The sequence below is a fragment of the Plasmodium relictum genome (assembly GCF_900005765.1).
Source record: "Plasmodium relictum strain SGS1 genome assembly, chromosome: 12".
Lineage (NCBI taxonomy): Eukaryota > Apicomplexa > Aconoidasida > Haemosporida > Plasmodiidae > Plasmodium > Plasmodium relictum.
Genome location: NC_041690.1, coordinates 716,527 through 742,056, shown reverse-complemented (window position 1 = coordinate 742,056; position 25,530 = coordinate 716,527). Strand labels below are relative to the sequence as shown.

General features: G+C 19.2%; 6 protein-coding genes across 6 annotated transcripts; 2 read left to right on the top strand and 4 right to left on the bottom strand.

The window, feature by feature from the left end:
• Positions 1 to 107: 107 nt before the first annotated feature.
• PRELSG_1218900 (valine--tRNA ligase, putative) lies at positions 108 to 3,281 on the top strand (the record flags this gene model as incomplete). Its single annotated transcript, XM_028677969.1, has 1 exon — positions 108 to 3,281. The coding sequence occupies one exon, from the start codon at positions 108 to 110 to the stop codon at positions 3,279 to 3,281; it is 3,174 nt and encodes a 1,057-aa protein (XP_028534305.1).
• A 453-nt stretch (positions 3,282 to 3,734) lies between these two features.
• On the bottom strand, positions 3,735 to 4,100 carry TLP1 (thioredoxin-like protein, putative; the record flags this gene model as incomplete). The annotated part of the gene is made up of 1 exon (XM_028677968.1): positions 3,735 to 4,100. The coding sequence occupies one exon, from the start codon at positions 4,098 to 4,100 to the stop codon at positions 3,735 to 3,737; it is 366 nt and encodes a 121-aa protein (XP_028534304.1).
• Positions 4,101 to 4,582: 482 nt separating this feature from the next.
• On the bottom strand, positions 4,583 to 8,137 carry PRELSG_1218700 (conserved Plasmodium protein, unknown function; the record flags this gene model as incomplete). Its single annotated transcript, XM_028677966.1, has 1 exon — positions 4,583 to 8,137. One exon carries the CDS (start codon positions 8,135 to 8,137, stop codon positions 4,583 to 4,585), a length of 3,555 nt encoding a protein of 1,184 aa, XP_028534303.1.
• Positions 8,138 to 8,684: 547 nt separating this feature from the next.
• PRELSG_1218600 (conserved Plasmodium protein, unknown function) lies at positions 8,685 to 8,906 on the top strand (the record flags this gene model as incomplete). The annotated part of the gene is made up of 1 exon (XM_028677965.1): positions 8,685 to 8,906. One exon carries the CDS (start codon positions 8,685 to 8,687, stop codon positions 8,904 to 8,906), a length of 222 nt encoding a protein of 73 aa, XP_028534302.1.
• Positions 8,907 to 9,538: 632 nt separating this feature from the next.
• PRELSG_1218500 (conserved Plasmodium protein, unknown function) lies at positions 9,539 to 13,705 on the bottom strand (the record flags this gene model as incomplete). Its single annotated transcript, XM_028677964.1, has 1 exon — positions 9,539 to 13,705. The coding sequence occupies one exon, from the start codon at positions 13,703 to 13,705 to the stop codon at positions 9,539 to 9,541; it is 4,167 nt and encodes a 1,388-aa protein (XP_028534301.1).
• Positions 13,706 to 15,594: 1,889 nt separating this feature from the next.
• On the bottom strand, positions 15,595 to 24,339 carry PRELSG_1218400 (conserved Plasmodium protein, unknown function; the record flags this gene model as incomplete). Its single annotated transcript, XM_028677963.1, has 1 exon — positions 15,595 to 24,339. The coding sequence occupies one exon, from the start codon at positions 24,337 to 24,339 to the stop codon at positions 15,595 to 15,597; it is 8,745 nt and encodes a 2,914-aa protein (XP_028534300.1).
• Positions 24,340 to 25,530: the final 1,191 nt, after the last annotated feature.

Sequence of the window (25,530 nt, the reverse complement as noted above, 5' to 3'; positions counted from 1 at the left end):
ATTTTGTTATAATTAATACCAAATAAATATATGTAATAAAATTAGATTATTTTATTTTTGTTTTGTCGTAATTTATTTTATTCATCTATTTTTTTTTTAGTTTTTGTATGATAAAAATTTTATTAAAGAGAATATTTCATTATAAAAGCGAATTCAATATATATAATAAATTAAAAAAAATGGAAATTAAAAATATAAAAGAAAATTTAAAAATCATGAGAGATGCATATGATCCTAAGGAAGTAGAATCAAAATGGTATGATTTTTGGGAGAAAAATTGTTATTTTAAACCTAAAAAGGAATTAATAAATAATGAAAATAAAAAAAAATTTGTTATAATATTACCGCCACCTAATATTACTGGTACCTTACATATTGGTCATACCTTAACAATAGCTATTCAAGATTCCTTAGTTAGATATAAAAGAATGAAAAATTATTTAACACTATATGTACCTGGAACAGACCATGCAGGAATAGCAACTCAAACAGTTGTTGAAAAAATGTTATACAAAAAAGAAAAAAAAATAAGACATGATTATGGTAGAGAAGAATTTGTAAAAAGAATTCATGAATGGAAAAAACTACATGGAAATAAAATTAATAATCAAATAAGAAGAATTGGTGCTTCCGTTGACTGGACAAGAGAATATTTTACTATGAATGATAAGTTATCTATCGCTGTAAAAGAGGCATTTATTAAATTTTATGAAAGTGGATTAATATATAGGGATAATAGGTTAGTTGCATGGTGCCCTCATTTAAAAACGGCTTTGTCAGATATTGAAGTTAATCTTGAAGAAATTAAAAAACCAACAAAAATTAAAATTCCATCCTTTGATCATTTAGTTGAGGTTGGTGTTTTATATAAATTTTTTTATAAAATAAAGGATAGTGAAGAAAAAATAGAAATTGCAACTACTCGTATTGAAACTATGTTAGGAGATGTTGCAGTTGCAGTACATCCTAATGACAAACGATATTCTCATTTAATAGGAAAAGAATTAGTTCACCCATTTATTCCAGATAGAAAAATTATCATTATAGCTGATACTTATGTTGATATGGAATATGGTACTGGTGCAGTGAAAATTACTCCAGCACATGATAAAAATGATTATGAAATGATGAAAAGACATAATTTGAAATATATTAATATATTTACTTTAGATGGTTATATAAATGAAAATGGTGGAAAACTATTTGAAGGATTACATAGATTTGAATGCAGATTTAAAATTCAAGAAGAATTAAAAAAATTAAATTTGTTATCAGACAAAGTTCCAAACAGTATGTTTTTACCTTTGTGTTCTAGAACAAATGATATTATTGAATATATGTTAATACCTCAATGGTACTTGAATTGTTCTGAAATAGCTCGACAAGCTATTAATTGTGTGAAAAATGAGGAGCTGAAAATAATTCCTAGTCATCACATAAATACTTGGTATTATTGGCTAGAAAATGTAAGAGATTGGTGTATATCAAGACAATTGTGGTGGGGTCATCGAATTCCTGCATATAAAATTATATTAAAGGATGACGAATGTAAAAATAATAGTGACAACTGTAATAATATTGAAGATAACAAAGACCAATGGGTAGTTGGTAGGTCTTATGAAGAAAGTATGGAAAAAGCAAAAAAATTAATAGGAGAAGATAAAAAATTTGAGTTAATACAAGATGAAGATGTTTTAGATACGTGGTTTTCATCTTCTTTACTTCCATTTAGTTCGTTAGGATGGCCAGAAAAAACAGATGACTTAAATAATTATTTCCCTAACACTATTTTAGAAACTGGGCAAGATATTTTATTTTTTTGGGTAGCTAGAATGGTAATGGTTTCTTTACATTTACTAAAAAAATTACCTTTTAATACTATTTATTTACATTCTATGATTAGAGATTCTAAGGGAGAGAAAATGAGTAAAAGTAAAGGAAATGTGGTAGATCCTCTAGATATCATTGAGGGGATTAGCTTAGAAAAATTACATCAAAAACTATATGAAGGAAATCTACCAGAAAAAGAAATTAAGAGAGCAATAGAACTACAAAAAAAAGAATTTCCTAAAGGTATATCTGAATGTGGTACGGATGCTTTAAGGTTTGGACTCTTAACTTACTTAAAACAAGGAAGAAATGTAAATTTAGATATTAATAGAATTATTGGATATAGACATTTTTGCAATAAATTATGGAATGCTGTCAAGTTTTTTTTAAAAACGTTGCCTGATAATTATGACAATTATAATCTACTACTTTACAAACCTGAATATGTCATGTCTCTTAATTGGGAAGACAAATGGATCTTACATAGATTAAACATTTATATAAAAAGTGCAAATGAAAATTTTAATTCCTATAATTTTTCAGAAGTTGCTTTTTCCTCTTATAATTTTTGGCTTTATGACTTATGTGATATTTATCTAGAACTAATAAAACCACGTCTAAATATAGATCCTCAAGAAATTACAAAAAAAGAACTAATAAATGATAGTCCAATATATAATCAAAAAAGGGAAAATCAAATAAATAATGACAATGACATCATCGATAATCTTATGAAACCAAGTAGTAATATGGACAGTTACAATGCAAATAAAACACTACATGCCTGCCTTGACTATGGTTTAAGACTTTTACATCCTATTTCTCCTTTTATAACAGAAGAATTATATCACAAAATTGCAGCTGGCCCGTACAAATTTGGTTCTATTTCTGAAGCAAATTATCCAGATTACATAGAATTATGGAATAATGAAGAAATAAATTCTGAAATGAATACTTTTATGAGTATTGTAAAACAGTTCAGATCATTTATATCAAATCTTGAAATTCCACCTAAAACTAAATTAAACTGTTTTATTGCTGCTAAAAACAAAGAAGATGAAAAATTTCTTGAAAAAGTGAAAAAAAAAATCGAAGTACTAGCAAAATTATCTTCTTTGGATATTATTAATTATAACGTTGAAGATTTATCAGATAAATTAAAAATTCAAATAAAAAAATGCTTAAAAGATACTATTTCAAATAAATTTATTATATATGTTCAATCAACTGAAGAATATCTTAAACCATTATTAAATAATATGACAAATAAAAAAAAAAAAATACAATCCTCTTTAGATTCTTATTTAAAAAAAGTTAATGATCCAAATTACGAAAAAAAAGTACCTGAACAAGTTAGAAACATATATGCAGAAAAAATTGAGCAATTAAATTCTGAGATATTATCTGTATCAAATATAATTAATGAAATTAGTGAATGCTTAAAAAAATAAAAAACATATAAATAGAAAAAAAGAAAAAATATAAAACAAAATAAAAATAAATGATTAAATTATATAAAAGTATTATTTAATAAAAAAATATTTTTTTAATGTAATATTTCAATAAAAAATATAACTTTCATTTTATTTTAATTTTTTTTTTTTTTTGAACTTTTATAAAAATTAAAAAAATTCTATATGCATGAAATAAAAGACACAATTATATATATTAGAAATAATCTCCTTTTTATTTATTTCATATGAAATTTTTTATTACTGTAATAATTATTTAAATATAATAATAATAGTTATTATTATATTTATTCTTAATATTATCATATTTATTTTATATATCACTATATAATTAATTCTGTAATTTTAATTATGTATAATTCGTATATTTTATTACTTTTTTTTTTTTTTTCTTTAAATTTTTTGATTCATCTATTTTAAATTTGTATTTATTTAATTCAGCTTTTTATTCATTAAGTGATCATCAATAAGAGAAAAAATATGAGGTGTATTACATCCATGAATTTGCTGAATAATTTCTCCATTTTTTAATATTATATAAAAAGGTTTCGAATTATTATCATAATTTTTTAATGATGCAATTTTATTTGCACACATAGCAAGTATTTTTACACTTTCTGAAAAAATAAAATTACTTTTATATATCTTGTTAATTATTTCAAACGTAAAAATACAGGGCCCGCACCATTCTGTATAAATGTCTATTATATAGAGAATATCATTTTTTTCATCAAATAATTTTTTATATTCTTCTTCATTATTTATTTCATGATAAATTTTATCATCGGCTTTTTTCATTTTTCTTTCATAAAAAAAAAAAAAAATATTATAAGAAAATTCTCTTAGGATATAAGAGTTTTAATAAAATTAAGGAAAAATCATTTGTCAAAAATTTCTATAATTATATATATTTTTGCAATAGATGCTATTTAAAAAATATGGTTAAATTAATAATATTAATTGAACATAATTTTATCAGTATATAAATCAAAGACAAAACATTAATATATAGCTATTTGTGTTCTTAAGTGTTTGTTTCATAAAATTTAATTAAAAAAAATATATACTTATATATATGTATATTAAAATGAAAGAAATTATAGTAATAAATAAGATTATATAAAAATAAAAACATACATAAAAATAAAAGATGAAAATAAAAAAGAATAAAGTAAAAGTATGTTCTACAGCACAAAAAAAAAAAAAAAAAAAAGCAAATAATATATAAAGAGGATACAAAGAAGACACAATTATTTTAAATATATATATATATACATATATTATAAAAAAAATTTAAATAATTTATTTTCAATAAAATTATTATTAATCATATCAACTTTATTAAAATTAAAAATTTCTAATGATTTTTCAATAGTATTTTTTTGAGTATTTAATAAATTATTTAACGTTGAACCATTAACAAATAAATAATATAATAAATAAGAATTTTTTATTATATTTTGAGCCGATAGGCGTATGTGTTTCTGAAAAATTATAGTATTGAGGTTATCTAATTTATTTAACTCTATTAAAATATCATCTATGATTCTTTTTAACAAATAGATTGAAAGGTTTTTTTTTCCCCTTTTATACTTTTCATTTAATTTTAAAAATAATATATGCTTTCTTCTATTATTTTCATTAATTTTTTGTTCACTGTAAACGTTATATTTTTCTTTGTACATGTCAATAAAATAAAAACATGATTTTATGTAATATTTTTTATTTTCCTTATATCTTAAAATAAGATTTTCATAAAAAGATTTATTTATAATTGTGTTTTTATCTAAAACTTGTTCACAAAAACATAAATCTAGTAATATGATATTATACAATTGTGTTATTTTTGTATTCAATAAATTTTTCTTATCCTTTCTTTTTTCTTCTTCATAAAAATAGAGCTCTTTTAGCTTACTAAGAAAATTATAATAAATCTTATAAATTTTCTTCTGAAGAATAGTTTTTACTATGAATATTATAATACTTCTATGCATATCTGTTCCCATTAATTTTTCAATATATATTATATATATATTAGAAAAAATGAATATATTTATTAAATAACAATTCATCCTTTCACATAGAATATTCTTTATTTCATCATTTAATAATATATTCAAAAAAAAATCCAAATACCTGTTTAAATTATCAAAATATTCTAAACAAAAACATTTTAATGAAATCTTAAATATATTATACACCAAGGTAAAAAACATACTTTTTAAATCAGTTAAACAAAAATTTGGTTCGTTTTGTAAATCTTTATTTAAAAATTCTTTAAGATATGAATCATCATTCTTTTTATTTACATTATCATCATTTGACTCAATACTTTTTTCAAAATTCTCATAAAAATTCAAAAATTTGCTAAATGAATGCTTATTATTATATCTAATAAGATTTATATAAAAATAAAGTTCCTTATTTTCTTCATTAAACAATTCATTTGTTTGGATTTCTTCATTATTATTTAATACATTATAAGGGTTAATAGAGATTACATCTTCATTAACCTCATCTTTATTATTATTGCTCATATGCTCTGTAGTATAGTTAATATTGTTTAGGTTGGTAAAATTATATGACTTACTATTTTTATTATTAGAAGGATTTATTATTTCTGCTTTTTCTGCATTAAATGATTCAAAGAAGGTTAATATGATATTACTTTTTTTTGAAATATTATTATCTGTGTCATTATTTTCATTATTATAATATTTTAATATGTTACTAAATACGTCAAATGTATTATAAAAATCATCCCAATCAGTATTTTCATACGTATATAAAAAATCAACATTTCCAGTTTTCTTAATTTCTTTGCTATCAATAAATATAATTAGTTTATAAGCACAATATATTAATGGATGAATTTTCTCTTTTATAATTTTTTTGAAGTCACTATGAAAATATTTTTCCTTTGAAATATTTTTATTTGTGAAAAGATATTCTGATAATTCTTTTTGAAAATTTTTTTTTATTTTACCATTTTTGTTGGAAAAGTTTTCAATTTTTAAAAATTCTGTGTATATTAATTTTAAATCAATATTGTAAAATTCATAGTAGAAATAAAAGGAATTTAATACAAAAGAATAAAATATGTAATTATGTATTTCAAATTTTTTCTCATAAAATAAAGATATGTTATAAAATAAATTTCGAAATGTATCTCTAATTAAAAATTTCCATTTATTAATTGGCTTTGTGTCAAAAAATGGAATTGCAGTTATAGACTTGTTAAAAAAGAGGAAAAAATATATTTCAAATACTTTTTCAAGAATAAAATTCAAATAGTTATTGTTTATGTAAGAATTAATATTGCCTATAAATGTACTAAAATACTTTTCTTTGGTACATATTTTTTCCTTTATTTCATTATAAAACAATCTAATGTTTGTATACTCTTTGAAAAAATCTTTACACATTATATATTGATTTTTATAATATTCTTGTAATAAATTTATCATATATTTATATATTTTATTAACACATTCTTTATAACTTTTATGCAATAACATAAAATTCTCAATATTATTTTTATTCATAATACTTTTTATTTCTTCAATACTATTTATAGAATAATTGAAATATTCCTTATTTTTTTTTATTTCTCTTTCATTTTTATGGCATATATTTTGTAAAATAAACACTTCTTTTTTCATATTATCTAAAAATTTATTTTCATTTTCTTGAGTATTCTCAAAATGAGTATTGCTATCAATTTTGTTATTTTCTTCTATTAAAGAAATATTTTCATTTTCATTATTCTCTGCAGATTTATTATTATAATACCGTTCTGATGAAAAATAATTTTCTTCATCTTTTAATTTTTTAAGAAATTCTACGTTATTTGTGTCAATTAATAGCAGTAATATATACTTGCTATTTAATATCAAATTTATTATTTTTTTAAAATAATTTTTTAACTTCTCAAAATTAAAATCTTTAATATTACTTTTTTTTTGAATAAATTTATTTATTAGATTTATTCGTGAAATAAAAATTTCATAAAATAAATCATTCTTAACAATGTCTATTGTTTGACAGTTATTTTCATTGTGAAAAATTAATAATATAATTATAGATTTCGGTATAGTTTTTATATTGCAGGAATTATTATATGTTAAATTATAAAAAGAAGAATATATTAATTTTAATAATATTTCGCAAAAATTATCTCTATGCTTTTCTACAAAAGAATTTAAATAATAAACACAATTTTCATTTTTAAACATATTTGTGTAGTTTTCTTTGATTTCTTTATTTTTAAGAATAGAACTCAAAACTTTTAAGCATATAAAAATATCTGTATAAATTTTATTTACAGTAAATAAATACTCTTGTTCACTTACCCTTTTATTAATATCAAAATAAATATTGTTAATATAATTGTTTAAATAAAAGAAATCATAATTAACTAATTCTTCTTTTTTTTTTTTTACAAAATCATATTCATTATTTATAGTAGAAATTTTAAACAAAAATTCATACTTATCATATTTCCTCAACCAGGCATCTTTTATTAAATTTTTTTCAGATTCATTTAATTCTTTTGCGTATGATTCTTTAAAATAAAGAGAATTTTTATTTTTTATATCATTTATAAGCTCATTATAATTAACTATTATATCTTCTAAATTGGATTTTATCTTCTCCACACTTCCATATATGTTTTTAATTTTAATTGTATTTTTAATTACAGTAGTATTCTTTTTTTTTAAAAAATCCTTAATTGAATCTTCCTTTTTAATTATTTCTTTTCTTAAATTGTCAATAATTTTTATTGTTTCACTATGGTTATAATTCCTGAATACTTCATCGGCATCTAGTTTCATTTCAATTATACTAAGATAATATTTAAAAAAATTAAATGTAAAAATTTATCAATATATATAGTTTAATTAGCAAAATTAAAGCATAAAAAAAAAAAAAAAAAATTTACCTAAAATATCGGTTTAATTTATTTTAAACCATAAAACTTTTTTTTTTTTTTTTAATATAATAAGAAAATTTATTTGTTACATTTGCACATTTTTGAATATAAAGAAAAAAATAAACTCAAAAAAAAAAAAAAAACAAAAAGCTTATTAAAATATATTTATTTTGTAATAAATTCAAATTGATGTTAAAATTTATATGTGATATGTAAAAAGATATAATATATCAACTTGATTTTTTTGACAATTTTTTTTTTTTTAAATAATGAAAAATATAAAGAAAAAGATTTATTTATACATATTTAAGTCATAAATTTAATTTTCCTGAAATATTATATATAAAATATATAATCATATGTATATGTATCTGTATTTAAAATAAACAAATAATTTATCTATAATTTTTTGGAATATTCCTATTTGAATGATTTTATTTTTAATATAGATGAGTGAATTTAAGGTTGGCTCAAAATTAAAAGAACAAGTAGTTTGCAATATGCAACCTTTAATTTTATGCTTACATAAAAATAATGACGACATAACGAAGTGCTTAGATGAAATAAATATTTTCGAAAAAACATGTAGCAAAAAAGTAAACTATGTTCATGATAGAATTGGATTAGATGATACAAGAAACACATTATATACTGGCAAAAAGGTTTCTTAAAACTTAAGAGCATTTTTTTGGAAGAAAAAAAAAGAGATATTTATTTCATGGAATGAAACTTTTATAATAGAAAATTTATCTTTAATAATTAAAAAATTAAAAAAATAATATAATTTTTTAATTTCATAATTTTATAATATCTTTTTCTTTTTAATATTTTTAGTTTTATTTATTATTTAATAAATTATTTTATTTTATTTTTTAATTTTTTATTTTTTTCTATTTTTCCAATATTTAAAAATTAAAAAAAAAAGAAAAGAAAAGAAAAGAAAAGAAAAAACAATGTCTATTAAAATATTTATATAAAAATAGATAAAAATAAAACAATATTATATTTTTTTAAATGAATGAAAAAAAAAAAAAAAATGAGGTAAAATACAGGGAGTATATAAAATAACTTGAGATATATAACATAATTAATTAAAAATAAGATTTAAATTTAAAAATCCAAGAGATAAAAAAATTAAAAAAAAAATTTAGATTTAGACAAAATATTACATGTACAATTTGAAAAAAAAAGAAAAATATTATTATGTGAACAAAATTTATAATTATATGTTTTTATAAATAATAAGTAAAATAAAATAAGTAAAAGAATAATTTAAATTTTAATTTATATATAATATAATATGCTAATCTAAAAAGGATCTTCTTTGAAATTTATTCGGGTTGTTGAAGGATGAATATTCATCCATTTTATTTAAACGATTTGACCTATTTTTATGATCAATGTATTGAGATGCTTCATTATGTAATTTATAATCAAGAGGTATATTAGATGAGTGAAATTTTGTATCTTTTTCAAAATCAGAAAATTTTATTAAATTTGGTTTGAATATTCTTGTTTTCGAAGAAGTAGAATGAAAATCTTTTAAATTGTTAATGCCTGACATGTTCATCAAATTTTGTGATTGCAATAATTTTTTAGTATTTTTTGCAACTTTATTTTTAAATTTTACAATATGATAATTGTATAAATATATAGCTGTTACAGAGATTGATAAAATAGAGAAAACAATAGCTCCTTCTGTTCCAAATACATTTGTTATTCCTTCATACATATAAAATACAATACGCCTGAAAAATTTTTTAATGAATAATGATATTTGTGCGTATCCAAAAACCATAAACAAAGAAATAACAATTAATATAATAAAACTAACATGAAATTTTTTGAAATATATAACTAATGATGTTATAAATAATAAAATAAGAATACCCATATAACATATAATTTTATGAATTAACTGCTTTCTTATAATAGGATAATATACCTTATAAATATCATTATTCAACCATCTATTTATAACTTTACTCATTAATTCTTTTGATATTTTTTTATAATGATTGCTCTTTGTATTATATTTGTCATCTATTGAAGATTGAATCTTATTTTCTCTCTTATTTTTTAAATAGATATTTTCAATATTATTAGAAAGAACGATAAGTGCTCTATTATATAATGTTTTTTTTAGTGATCTCCAAAAATAATAATTTTTTATTTCTCCTTTTATTCCATTTTTTAATTCATCTAATGGTTGCTGGCATGTTATTTGAATTGCTTTTAAATTTTCATCTTTTATGAATTTATATACTTCATCACTTAATGTTAAAAATTTTTTATATTCGCTATTCCAGGATTCTTCATTAGAGCAATATATATCCATATATTTTAATTCTTCTTGACTTTTTAAACTTAAATATATGTCTTGTAATACTAATTCATCTAAAGGAAAATTAAAATTTTCAAGAAAATTTTTTTTTAAATTACTTTTATGCATATTATATAAAGCATTTGTTTTTTCTTTGCAATGATTATGCCATTTATCCATTGCTTTTCTTTTCAGATTTTTTATGTCACTATCTAAAACATTTAAATATTCTTCACTTAATTCTTTTTCATCCTTAAAAAAATCACTTAAAGTTGCCGTATATACATTAACAGCTTCTAAGTTCCATTTATCTAAAATAGTATAAAATACATTTTTATTTTTAAAATATTCGGTTATGTTATCAGTGTTTTCCGCTAATGCTTCAAAAACTTCTTTTCCTTTAGAAACTGCATTGGAAAAAAATGATTTTAATTTTTTTTCATTTAAAGTGGTATTTTTTTTTTTTAAATAATAAAATTCTTGAAACGTATTATTAATCAAGGGATTACAAATTGGATCTTTATAATATATTAAATCTAATTTATCGGAATTTTTGGACAACTTTTTTTCTAAAAATTTTAGCAAGTTATAACTAACAGACTCAAAAAAAATTGTTAGATCTTTTTGCTTAATAGGATATTGATCACTTTTCATTTTAATGTCTTCTATAACAATTTGTAATGCATCTTCACATGCTAATTTACAAAATTTTCGAATATTTGTTTCACCTAAGTCAATCATTTCATTTTTTATTTGATCTAATCTCTCATATAAGTTGGTTTCGATATCTTTAATTAATTCTTTCTCTTCATCATCATGAAAATCACTTTCTGTGTATTTATACCATATACTTAAAATTTGTTCTCGAATTAATTCCTCGTATTTTTTTATTTCGTTAAGCAACGGAGGTAGTCTATATATATCGGTTTTTTCTTTATTTTTTGTTTCTTCAATTAATACATCATCAAAATCTTCATTATTTGATTCAATATCCTTCTTATCTACTTTAGAAAATCTATCCCCTGTATTATCTAAATCATCATTTTCTTCATTTAAGTAGCTAATAAATTCTACTTCTTCGTTTTCCATGAATTGTAGTAAATATTTTTTATATAAAAATATTAAATCGTTTCTACTTATTTCTGCTCTATTAATTTTAAACTGTTTAAAAAATTGATTTACATTAGTAAATAAATTTTGGTTCGCGGACTTAACTAAAAAGGTGATAAAATCGTATACATCATGACCAGACATATATCTGTTACTCATTTGAGATGAATATGAATCTTTATTGTTACTTTCATTATTTTCATTGATATTTTTAATATCAATTTCATTTTTCTTATTTTTATCATTTTCTCCTTCTTTTTGATCAGGGATTTGTTCTTTTTTAATTTTATTTACAATAAAATTCATCTGAACATTTGAATACATTTTTTTCGGATATTGTAAAGCTCTTAAGTAAATTTTATATCTTAAGAGCATAACGTCATTTTTATATTCTTCATTTAAATCATTAATATTAGCTTTAGTAAAATCAATTTCCTTGTTATTATACATACTTCTTAATAATACACAATCAATATTTTTATAAAGAACGTTCAATTTATAGTTAGAAGATGAATCATTAGTAAGATTATTACTATGCTCTGGATAAGTTAAATAGGCAATTTTTTTTTTTTTTGTTGTATAAGCGTCATGCTTATCTTTACTTTTATTAGAAATTATTTTTTTCCAATATTTAATATCTAAATCTCTCCTATCAGAATTCAATAAAATATCTAGCCATAATTTTCCTTTTCTTACATCTAAACGCTGACTGAAATCGTGAACTACCCACATCAAATTTTTTGAAGCAATACTTTCTAATATTAAAGAATTATTTTCTACATTGTTAATGTTATCTAATATTTTATCGAAATTATTTTTTTTAATAGAAAAGGTAGAACCGTTAGATCTCGTATATGCTCTTAACATAAATAAATTAGCATCTTTTGTTATATTTTCAATGAATTCTAAATCTTTATTATTTATCATTTTCATTGTTAAAAAAATTATATCTGTCGAAATTAAATTAGTTAGTGCATACAATATTTCATCATATCTTTTGTTAACATTAGGACTGTTTAATCCTTGAGTGTCCATTAATACAAGGTTTACTTCTTCTGTATCAGAAATGTTTAATTCATTTATCTTGATAATCCAATCATCTGTTTTATATAAATTTAATAAATCAATAATTTCTTCATTATATTCATCTTTTTCATATTCATAACTTCTAATAAAATTAGTAAAATTTTTATCTATATACTCGTACATTTTTTTTAATTTTTTTACATTTATTTTAATTGGCTCAGACCATATCCAAATTCCATATGTACTTGCAGTTATATCGTTTCCTACTTTAAAACCGTTTTCAATATTTTCTTTACTTTTATTAAAATCATCAATTATATGTTCATTCAATAAATTTAGCAAAAATGATTTTCCTGTATGCATATCTCCTAAAACCGATACAATAGCTATTGGCTTTTCTATTTTTTTTAAAATTTGTAAATTTTCTTCAATTAATATTAATTCTGTGTGATTTACATTTGGTTTTATTATTTGTATAGGTTTTCCTTTATTTTTTCTATATTTTAATTTTTTTTTTTTTTCATCAATTATTTTATTTAATTCATCTAATGAATTAAAACAATTATCATCATCACAATTAACAGGTATTTCAAAATTATTTTCATCTTGATCATCTTCATCTTGATCATCCTTTTCATCAATAGCATTATCTTCTGTATCAATATCATACAGATAATCTTCATTGATATCATTAATATCATTATCTTTATCACCATTAGTTGTTTGATTATGCTTTTCCTCTATATAATTTTTATTTCCATTTGGTATTTTTGATGAAATATTGTTTTTATTAATGTTATTTGTACTATTGAATGTAAATTCTTCAATATCTATAAATGAAGAATTTTCATTCTTTTTTTTTTTTTTTTCGTTACTGTTTAAATTTAAGGTATCTTCATTATTTCTAATTTCCTTTTCTATATTTCCATTATTTTTTATTTTAACATTACTATTACAGTAAAAAGTTATTGAATTTATAATAAGTAGTAAACAAAAAAATATTTTTTTCATTTTTTTTTTTTTTTGTTTACATTTATGATTTATAATATTTTTGATTTAATAATTTATTTGATTCTTTATTACATATATCTATTATATATATATATTTTTTTAATTTCGATCAAGAAAAAAGAAAAAAAATTATTTTCAATGTAGTACATCTTAAAAGTTATTACAGAATATAAACTTCATGAAAAATTCAAAAACGGAATTTAAATATTCATAAATAAAAAAAAAAAAAAAATAAAGACTATCGATCATTTAATTCTTCATTGAAAATTCATTTTAATTTTATTTTATGAATTTATTAATATATATTAATATAAAAAATTTTCAAAATTTTTTTTATTCTTTAATACATTTTTAAATTTTACAAATTTAAAAATAAGAAACTTATTAAGCATTGATTCTCTCTTAATAAAAATAATTAAAAAAATAATAAAAAAAAAAAAATAATATTTAAATAGAATGTAAAAATTTTAAGCTAAAAAAAAAAAAAAGAAAATTTTTTTTTTTATTTATATTGAGAAATAAGGTCATAAAAAAGAAAAAAGGTATTTTTTTTTTTTTTATAATCTCAAATTGTTATTTTTATATAATTATTCTTATAAAAGATGAAAATAAAATAGTGCAGAAATTATTTATTTTATATTTAAAATGTCTAAATAGAACTACAAAAAAAAATTTTCTTCACTTTTTCACCTTTTCACAAGATATTTCATGCAAGAAATTTTTTTTGTTGCGTAATCCAAAACATACTATTTTGCAAAATAAGCAAAAATAAGAAAGAATACAATTTCATTCTATTTTAATTTATATATTTATTTAATAAATAGTGAATAGTTTTATAAAGTGTAATAAAATACAAATTGAAAAAAATTTGTTCTTTATGCTATATATATTTTAAAAAATAGAATAATTCTGTCTTTTTTTATTTTTTTTTATTTTATGAAAACAGCTTAAAACAATTATAAATGGCACAGTTTTTTAATTTAAAAAAAAAAAATATATTTGCTTCTAAAATAATTTAGATATTTTAATAAGAGTACGTATATATTTCATAAGATAAAGGGGAAAATAAAGTATCTTATGAATAAAAATCGTATAAGTTATATTTTTTTTTAAATAAGAACTTTTTAATGCTATAAATGATTTATATCTTTAATATACAGAAAAAATTTTCTTTTTTAATGATTTGTAGGTTTTTTACTTAAAATTAGAAAAATATCAATAAGCTTCAATAATACATTAAATAATTTTATTAAAAAAACTTTTTATTAAATCAAATAAAATTATAAGAAAAAAATCATTACTTTTACTATAAATTATAACAAAACAGGATAAACTAATATTAAAATATAAGCGTATATAAAAGATTTATAAAACTAATAAAAAAAAAAAGAAAAAAAAAGTTTATTATATATTCATGAAACATGAACATATATATAAATGTACTAACTTATATATCTGTAAATAAGTATAATTTATTAAAAATTTAAATTAAAAAATGAAAAAAAAAAAAATTGGGTGCATAATATTAATAAATATATGAAAAAAGGTTTAAAATCTAAAAAAAAATTTTAGAAAAACATTGCATTTGTATATATACTTTATTGGTATACATCGGCATATATATTAAATCTAACATTTTCTAGGATTAATAATTAAATTAAGTCAAATAAGTCGTTATATCTTTTGTAATAAGATATAAATACATAAAATAAAACATAGTAAAAATATAATACATATAAAGACATAAAAAAAAAAAAAGCTTAAGTCTTTAAGGAACTTAATAAACCATTAAAAAAAGTATATAAAAAAGAGTTATAAAAAAAGGAACATAAAAAATAGAGACAAATGGAATAAATATATATAAAATATACATGTAGTTATTTTTTTTTTTATTGTATATCAATATATTGTATTATATCATCATGATTTATACTCCCGTTAAAAAGAAATTCATTATTTTTATTGTTAAACTTTTTGCTTTTTCGTTTTTCCTGTTTTTCAAAAGATACATTATTAGTATTTTTATTATAATAATTAAGAAAATTTTCTTTTGTGTTATTAAACTGATTTTTATCATTAGCATTTTCAAAATTAGTACTTGTATTAATATTTGAAAAGAAACTATTGTCTTCATATTTAAAAACATCAAATTCAACTACATTATTTCCTACATCTTGTTCATCTTCAATTGCTTTTTCGTTCAAGGAAAAATCATTATTTTTGTTGTTATTATCATTTAAAAAGTTTACATAATTCAAGTTGTCACAAAGTTCCTTATTATCTACATCTGATGAAGAATATACTGCATCGTTAGTTTTTCCTGTCTTAGATTCGTCATTAATTAATGAATTTTTATATTCTGCTTTTTTATTAGAATCGTCGTTTATATAAGAATTTATCTGATTATAATAATTTGGTTCTTTTTTTACTATAAGATTCTCACTTAGTTCATTAATTTGATTATTATTAACACTATTTAATTTCGCCATATTCTTTTTTTTTTTTTTCTTTTTTAATGTTTCATTTTCTAAATAATCATTCACATAGTTACTATAATAATCTTGATTATTTATCATCTTTTCCATTTCATTCATTTTACTTTTCTTAGAATTATGAAAAAAAAAGGTAAGATGGTTTGAATCATATGTATATAAATCATTAAAGTAAGTATTACATATATCATATATATTATCTCGAATTGTAATATTTTTTTTTAAGCATAATCTCTTAATATGTAATCTTGCTTTTACATTATTTAACGTGTTATTAAGATATTCATTATGTTTTAATGACTGCTCATAGCTAATAGCAAAATGATAAACATTATTAATAAAACTGTTATAATGATTTTGAATGTTAAAGAAAATACATTCATTTTTCTTTAATTGCTCATACTGTAATATATATGTGGGTAAGCATTCGCTCTTACTTTTTATTAATTCCTTATAACTTGCATAATCTGGTAACTGTATTAAGTAATATAAGTTTGATTTTTTATTTCTCATTGTATTAAAGTTCCTTTTCCCTCTTATTCTTTTCTTAATCATCTGCACTTTTTTATTTTTATTATTTTTTTGTTTTGCTGAGACTTCATAGGAACTATGATTAGATTTTTCTGTTTTATCACCTTCTCTTAACTTCTTATTTCTCTTACCATTTATTTTATTTAAAATATTTTCATTATAATTAACATTTAGCATACTACTTCTCCTTTTTCTTCTTAGTAGCATACTTTTGTTTCCATTATTTCCTTTTCCTTCAAAACTTTCCTTTTCTTCATTTGAATTTAATGCATTTTTGAGATTATTTAATTCTTTTTTTTCATTATCTACTATTATAATTTTACTATCCTTTTCCTCTTTTACACCTTTTTTATCTATATGATTCCATATATTATATTCTTTATTTATTTTGTTTTTATCATTATTTTCATTATCTGTCTCATTTATAATTTCGTGTTTTGAATCTTTTTCTGTACTAAAACATTCTTCTTCCTCCTCCTCTTCTTCTTCTTCATCTTCATATTCATATTCATATTCATCATCTTCTTCAATATCATCATCATAATCATAGAAATCAGAATACTCTTCTGAATTTTTAGAATTTTTACTATTTTCATTTAATTTATAATCTTTTGCTTTGCTCTTTTGATCATTTTTTTTTGAATATAAATTTCCTACTACTTTTATTCCAAAATTATAAGTGTTTCTCTTTCTTAATTCATATTGAAACTTGTTCATTTTATATACTTTTAGCTGATAATCCTCAAATTTCTTCATATCTAAATTTTTATAAATTTTTGATATTATTAAATTGTAAATACTCCATTCACTAAATGTTATAAAATTCTTATCTTCATAATCATTTTTATAGTATCTATTTATGATTTTTTTTTTTAATTGCAAAGATGCTAATAATTTATGACTAACATTTAAATCAACGTTTTCCCATACATTAGTATAAATATTAAAATAGTATATATCATTTTTAGGATTATTCATATCATCTTTTTTATCATTACTTGCATCAGAAATCTTTTCATCTCTCTCTTTTTTTAATAATTCATTTATTTCTTTATTTTGCAATTCTTCAATACTTTCATTCCACATATTATTTCTTATGCAATTAATTTTATGAGAAATAAATTTAAACATTACATTATTTTCCTCTTCTAAGCTTTTAATATTTATTTCAAACTCAATAGTGTTTTTATGATTAGTTAAATCATTTTGTATTTCTTCATTATTATATTTTTCAAAAACTGTTTCCAGTAATTCATGTGCATTATCACTATCGAAAGAATGATCACTAAAATTTTCTTTAAAATTATCCATATGTTTCTTTTCATCAATCCCTTCATTTATAACACTTTTTTCTTTTGCATTATTTAGTGAAGTTTTATCAATCTTATCTTTTTTATCACTTATTTGTGTTCCTTCATTGTTTTGATCTTTTTCAATATTAATATCATTTTCGTTGTTTAATTTAATATTTTTATCAATACACATCTTATTTAATTTATCATTATTTATTTCAATTAGTGGAGGTTCCATTTCCAAATCAAAATAATTTCCATTTTTTTCTATGGATTTATCACGTAAGTCAATATTTTCGTTATTATTTATATCATTTAGATTAGTGATTGTTGTTTTATCAATATTTCTATTTTTATTATTACAATTTTTCATAAAATTTCTCTTATAGTCGTCTTTAATATCTGAACTATTCTTATTGTTTGATTGAATGTTATATACTTGTTTAAAATTATCCATTTCATTTATTAACTTCTTAAAGTAATCTACTTCTTCTTTAAAATTAAGAGCATTCAAATTGTTTTCATCTTTTAAATTGTGATCAATTTTATTTTGCATTGTATCACTGTTATATAATAAATCTTTATTTTGATCATAACAATGCTCTTTATCTACTAATGTGATATTATTCATTTGTAAATCCCTCAAAACCAAAACATTTCTATCATCTAAACAATTTTTGTTTTTATTTAAGCTAATTCCATTGTAAGAATTCAATAAATTTTTTTTTTCTCTTTCGTCTATACTTTCAAAGAATATTTTTTTTTTATAAAAAGTTAGTAGCTGATTATAGCATATATCCTTATCAAGGTTTAAGATTTTTATCATTTTTTCGCGATCCTCAAAATCACTTTTAAAAAAATTTTCATACATATCATCAAAAAGGCAAAAGAAATTAATATTTAAAGAGCTATAGGAGGAATAACTGTTATAAAAGCTTGTTTTTATACTAACATCATAACATTTATTGGAATTTTTATCATTATATACACTTTTATAAATACATTCTTTATTTTTACTTTTAATTAAATGCAAATTGTTGTCAAAATTATTTTTTTCTGAATTGTAATTTCTACTCATATTTTGGTAGGATAATTTTTTAAGTAGCAATTCTTTAAGATTACTATGCTTCATACTTTTAAGATCAATAAAAAATTTTTTTTTTTTTTTGTTTGTATGATAGTTTTTATCAATATTAGTGTCATTATTCTGTAATAACGCTTCTGTTAATTTTATATCATCTTTTTTTTGCATATTTAAATTATCACATTGATTGCTATTTATATCATTAATACTCTGTAAACTTTGTGCACAATTTGAGAAATTAGAAATAGTAGAAGAATCATCTATATTTGAATTAAAAATAAAAGAATATTTTTCCTTATTTTTTGTTTGAAATTCTTCGAAAATTTCTTTTTTTTTAATTTTATCAGTATTATTAGCATCATCATCCAGTTTTATGGAATTTAAATTATTATCATTATTATTTAATATGGAATCAATGGCTGTATTACCTTCTATATTAGCGATATTATCATTTTTAAAATTAATACTTTTATTTTTAAAAATTTTCTCATCATATAAATTGGTTTTAGTTTTTTGATGAGAAAACTCTTTTTCTATACTTTTCATTTTGTTAAATTCTTGATAATTATTGGAACGTAAATTAGTCATACTAGTGTTTACATTCATTTCCTTTTTTCTTATGTTTGAATTATTTTCCTTATGTAAAATAATTTCATCGTTAATTAAATTTTTTGATGAATTATTATAATTATTATTAAAACAACCACATGAATGATTATTATTATTATTATTATTATTAGTAGTACTACTACTACTACTATTATTATCATTATTATCATTATTATTATCCTTATTATTATCTTTATTGTTATTAAAAGACTTTTTATCATCAAATGTGTTAAATGCATTAGAATTATTATTTTTTATTTGTTTATTTATGTAAGTGTTTGTGTTAATATCAATATTTTTATTAACATTACACATGTTATTATGAATATTTATATCACTTTGTTCATCGCCCTTCGTTATATTATTTAAATTTTGATTTAAAATTTTATTATTATAATAATTATTTCTACAATTATTAAAATTAATAATATTGCTATGACAATAGTTATTATAATAATTATTAGCATTACTTAAATTATTATTTATAAGTAGTTTTCTGTATATATTCTTAACTGTGTCTAAATTTACATTATAGTTCATGTTGCTGTTCATATTGTTATGAAAATGCTGACTCATATTATTATTTATATTTTTATTTATATTTTTCTCTTGATTTAATGAATTTTTTCTTTTATTATAATCATTAAAAGATAAATTATTATTATTATTATTATTACTTTTTGAAATAAATGCTTCTTTGTTCAAGTAATTTCTTGAATTAGATAATTCTTTTATCATATTTATTAAAATAGCTTTTAATATATGCTCATCGTTATATTTGACATTTATGTTGCTATTATTTGGAAGCTCATAGTGAGAATTATATGTTTTTCTCTTTTTAAAATCTTCTAATAATCGACTTATATTTTTCTGATAATTATTTAGGAATTCATTATTTTGATATCTGTTCATAAATAATTTAAATTCGTTTTCAAACTTTTTAAAATTTTCTATCCTTTCTAAAATATTCATATTATTATTTGTCATTTTTTTATTGTCACACGCATCTTTACTTTTTATAATGTTCAAGAGATTGTTTGAATGGAAAATTTGCAAAATGTTACTTTTACTAAAATTATTACTTTCTGGGTTATTTTTATTGCAATTAGATTGCTCATTTAATTTTATATTTTCACTTAATTCTTCTTCATTTCTTTTCAAATTGGTAACTTTAAGATTATTTTTTAAATTATATATAAAATTTTCGTAATTTTTGTTATCATTTCCGTTTCCGTTTCCATTATTCATTAACTTGTTGCATATAGTTTTATCATTAAGATTTTTTAAATTACAAAAGCAATTATGAAACATTTTATTTACTTGATCTGTCACATTTCTTGTATTTTTATAATTATCATTATAATTCATATTAATATTATTATTAATATTCTTATTGATATTTAGACAATTTTTAATATGATCCACCTGATGTTTAATATTTTTATTACTATTAATATTATTGCTACTCCTTATATTATTATTACTTATATTATTAACATAATTAATATTTGAATTATCTGTTAATTTATTATTGTTTTTATATAAATTAGAATACATCATATTATTTTTACATACATGCAAATAATAATTATATAATAAATCTATATTTTCATTTGATAATTTAAATATATTCTTATTATCATTATGAATATTATTATTGTTGTTATTAATCTCTTCGCATATTTTTGTATTAATCAGATTAATATCTTCATTATTATTAATAAAATTATTTTTCATTTTTACTTTCGATTTGCATATTTTCATTTCCTTTACTTTCCCATCTTCAATAAAATGGTCATTATTATCTAAGCTATCTACACCCCTTTTTTTTGTTCTTTCCTCCTTTAATTTGATTTTATTATTATTATTATTACTATTATTATTATTATTGTTATTATTATAAAATATAATATTTTGCGAATTCTCTATTGCATAATTATTTAAATTGTTTATCATATTGGTTTTTATTATGCTAGTTACATTTAAATTTTTATTATTAACTGTGTTATTTGTATCATTTTCAATTTGCTTCTTTAAATTTAATAAATTTTTTTCATCATAATGTTTCTCTTTTGATTTATTTTTATTTACCTGTAGAATATTTGTATTAGTATAAAAATGAGGTTTATCATTGTCATTTAAATTATTTTTATATGCATTCACTATAAGATTATTACATGATTGCGGTATTTCATTATTTGTATTTAAATAAATGCAATCACGAATTTTTATATTTGAATCATCTGAGTAATTTTTTTCTTCATTTGCATATTTATCATTTATTATCTTTGAAAAAATATAATCCTTATTTGAAATTAATTGATTCATTTCATTTGGAGTTAAATCCTTGACAAATTTCATAATGGTATTATTAAGTAGATTCGTATCGATTTCATTTATATCATTTTTTATATTACTTGAACTATCATTTTTTAGTTTAATCATAAATTTTAATATTTCACTTACGATATATTCGTAGTGAGCATTTAATGGCTTAGTTTCTTTTTTCTTTTCATTTTCATTTAATTCATTTACTTTTAAATTACTCATATTATTTTCATTTTCACTTAACTCATTGCTATGTTTTATCTCATTAAAATGAATAGAATTTCCCTGATTATTACTTAATTCCTTTTTTCTATTTCTGAAATCAAGTTTCTTTTTATTTATATCTATTTGTATTTCATTAGCATCAGATATATTTTTACTTTTATTAAAGATACTATTATTTTCAGAAGATTTATCATGGCCTTCAAAATTTTTATCGTTTAAAAGGAAATTAATGTTTGAATTGTCTTCATTTTTTCTTTGCTCTAAATAACCTTTTTTTTGCAATTTTTGAAAATTTTCATTTAACTTACTTTGTTCACTTAAGGTTCTATTATCATTGTTTTTAATTTGACTTTTTAAAAATAATTTTATTAATTCTATATTAATTTCATCATTTTTATTATCACTTAAGTTATTACTTTCTACTTTTCTATTTTTTTCATCAAATATATTTATATTTTTATCATTAATTATAGATGCACCTGATAATTCTAAAAAATTATTTGATAATGAATTAACGTTAACATTGTCTTGATGAAAATTACATTTCGTATTACTGTTATTTTTTTTATTAAAATAATTCAAAGTATCTGATGAAATTTTTTTTAAATTGCTCATGTTTTCATGATAAAAAGGACTTTTGTTATATTCTAGTTGATACATATCCTTAATATTATTTTTAATTAACTTATTATCATCAAATTTTCCTTGTTCATTATCTTTTAAAAATTGAACTAATTCTTTTCGTAGAGATTCATCATTCATAAATATGTTTGGTTTCTTATATTTTAAAATATTTAAATTTTTTTCCAAAATTTGCAAAAATTTATTCTCATCTTTTGATTTTTTATTCAAAGTATTTTGATTATAATCAATCATGTCTGCAACAGAATTCTCATTATTTATTGGTAAATTTTTTTTGTTATAGTTGGTTATTTCTTCTTTTATTTTATGTGAAGTATAGTAATTTTCGTTCATTCCTAATTTATTGAAACTTACGTTTTTATTAAAATCATTTAATACTTTATTTTCTTCTGAATTACAATTATAGAGTAATCTTTTAAATAATTTTATATGATCATCATTATAACTTTTTAATGAATTTTCATCAGTTAAATCGTAAAAATCATCTACTTTAGAAGATGAAGAATTATAATTAGTATTATAATTAGAATTATTATTTAAAGAACTGCATAAATTGTAATTGATCATATTTTTATTGTCTATTTTTTGTTTTATATCGTAATTAATATTATCATAATTGTTTACAATACTTTTGCTATTAGCATCACTATTAGTATTACTATCATTATTATTATATTTGTTACAATTAATAATATTTAAATTTTCATTTATTATATTATTGTTATGACTTGCTGAAAATTTTAACTTTTGTTCATTTATGTTATTATAGGTACCACTATTCACTATCAATTTATTATTTTTAGCTAAATTATCAAAATTAAAATCTCTGTCATTATCTAAACCTTTATTAATTTTCATATATTCATTCATAAAATGATCACTTTTTGAATTACTTTTCGTAAAATCGTTATTTATCTTGATGTATTCATTAATAAAATTATCGTTTTTAGAATTATTTTTTGCATTTTCTTTTCTTAAATTTCCAATATAATTATCAAAATACGTAATACAATATACATATTTCAACATAATATCTTTTATATCATTACAATCAAATGTTTTTTCTTCTATTTCTTCATTTTCTATATCTCCACATTCATTTTTTTCTACATCGGTAAAATTTTTGTTATTTCCATTTTTTATACCTTCTTTAATTGTTTTAAGAAGTAAAACCCATTCACAACGATATTTATCTTCTCTTTTTTTAATTCTAAATATTACATTATCTTCAAATTCTTTATGAAATGGTTTTAAAGTAAGAACGACACTTTTAATATGATCTAAATCTTTTTCATAAAAAACATAATTATTTTCATCATTTAAGTTCCCTTTCATTTTTTTGTTTGATTTTTTAATTTCTGTTGTAATTATTACACCATTACTGTTAATAAAAGTAATGCTTGACACATGTGGGCAGTTTATATCGTTCATTATTTAAAGAGTAAAAAATGATGAAAAAATTATATATATATATGTATATGCATGTGTATATATACATATATTCTTTAAATAATGTAAAAAAAAATGAAATAAAATAAAAATAATATAATAAAAATTAAAAAAAGTATATTAATAAAATGTACAAATACATAAGTGTGTTGATATATTGCTGTAACCTTAATTTTTTCATGTATTTTCCAATATGATTAAATAAGCACATACATTTATAACCATTACTTTTTTTTTTTTTTTTTTGCTGTGCTCTTAAATATCAATGATAAATTTAAAAAAGAATGATATCCTATATTTATATAATAATATATAATAAAGTAATAATATAAATAACATAAAAAGGAATTTTATGCGTAATATTTTTTTGTGTTTCGTTAAATAAAAAATTGTACCATTTTTATATACAATAAATTCAAGTAAAACCAAATAATTTTTTTTTTATATTTTTTAATTCAGGCTCAGTTTTTTTTCTTTTTTTTTAATATATATAATTGAAAATTAAATGAAATAAAAGTATAAAAATGTACTATTAAATGGAACATTATAGTTTTTATATATATTAATAAATTTTTAGCTTTATAATTTTTTTTTTTTTTTTTTTGTATTTGTTTTTATATGGTTCACATTTTACATATACGTATATATACATATATATGCATAAGTATATTCATTTATACATTTTTATTTATTAAAAAATTCCATTATTTCAATTCGTTTTATTTATTTTTTTTTATTCGATACTTTTACATATATAATATTTTTATATTTTATATAAATTTATATATACATGCATCATTCAATGTAACAATTTTAACTTGTATTATTTTTATATATATTTCAAGGAAAGCATACCATTTTAAAAACTAAAATGGTGAATGCATAAATTATATTTGCATTTAAAATATATATATATATATATATATATATTTTACCTTATGTATACAATGTACATGTATTTACAAATAAATGCTATTATATATAAGCGAATTAATTTTATATTTTTAATTAAAAAAAATAAAATAAAAATAAGCATGGCTTGTTATCTAAAAAGAGCTTTTTTTTTTTCCTTACTTCATTTTAAATGAAAACTTTTTATATGAAATGTGAAAAAATTAATATATAATTTTTTTTGTTTAGTTGGTTTTCTCATTTGATTATATTAAATTTAAA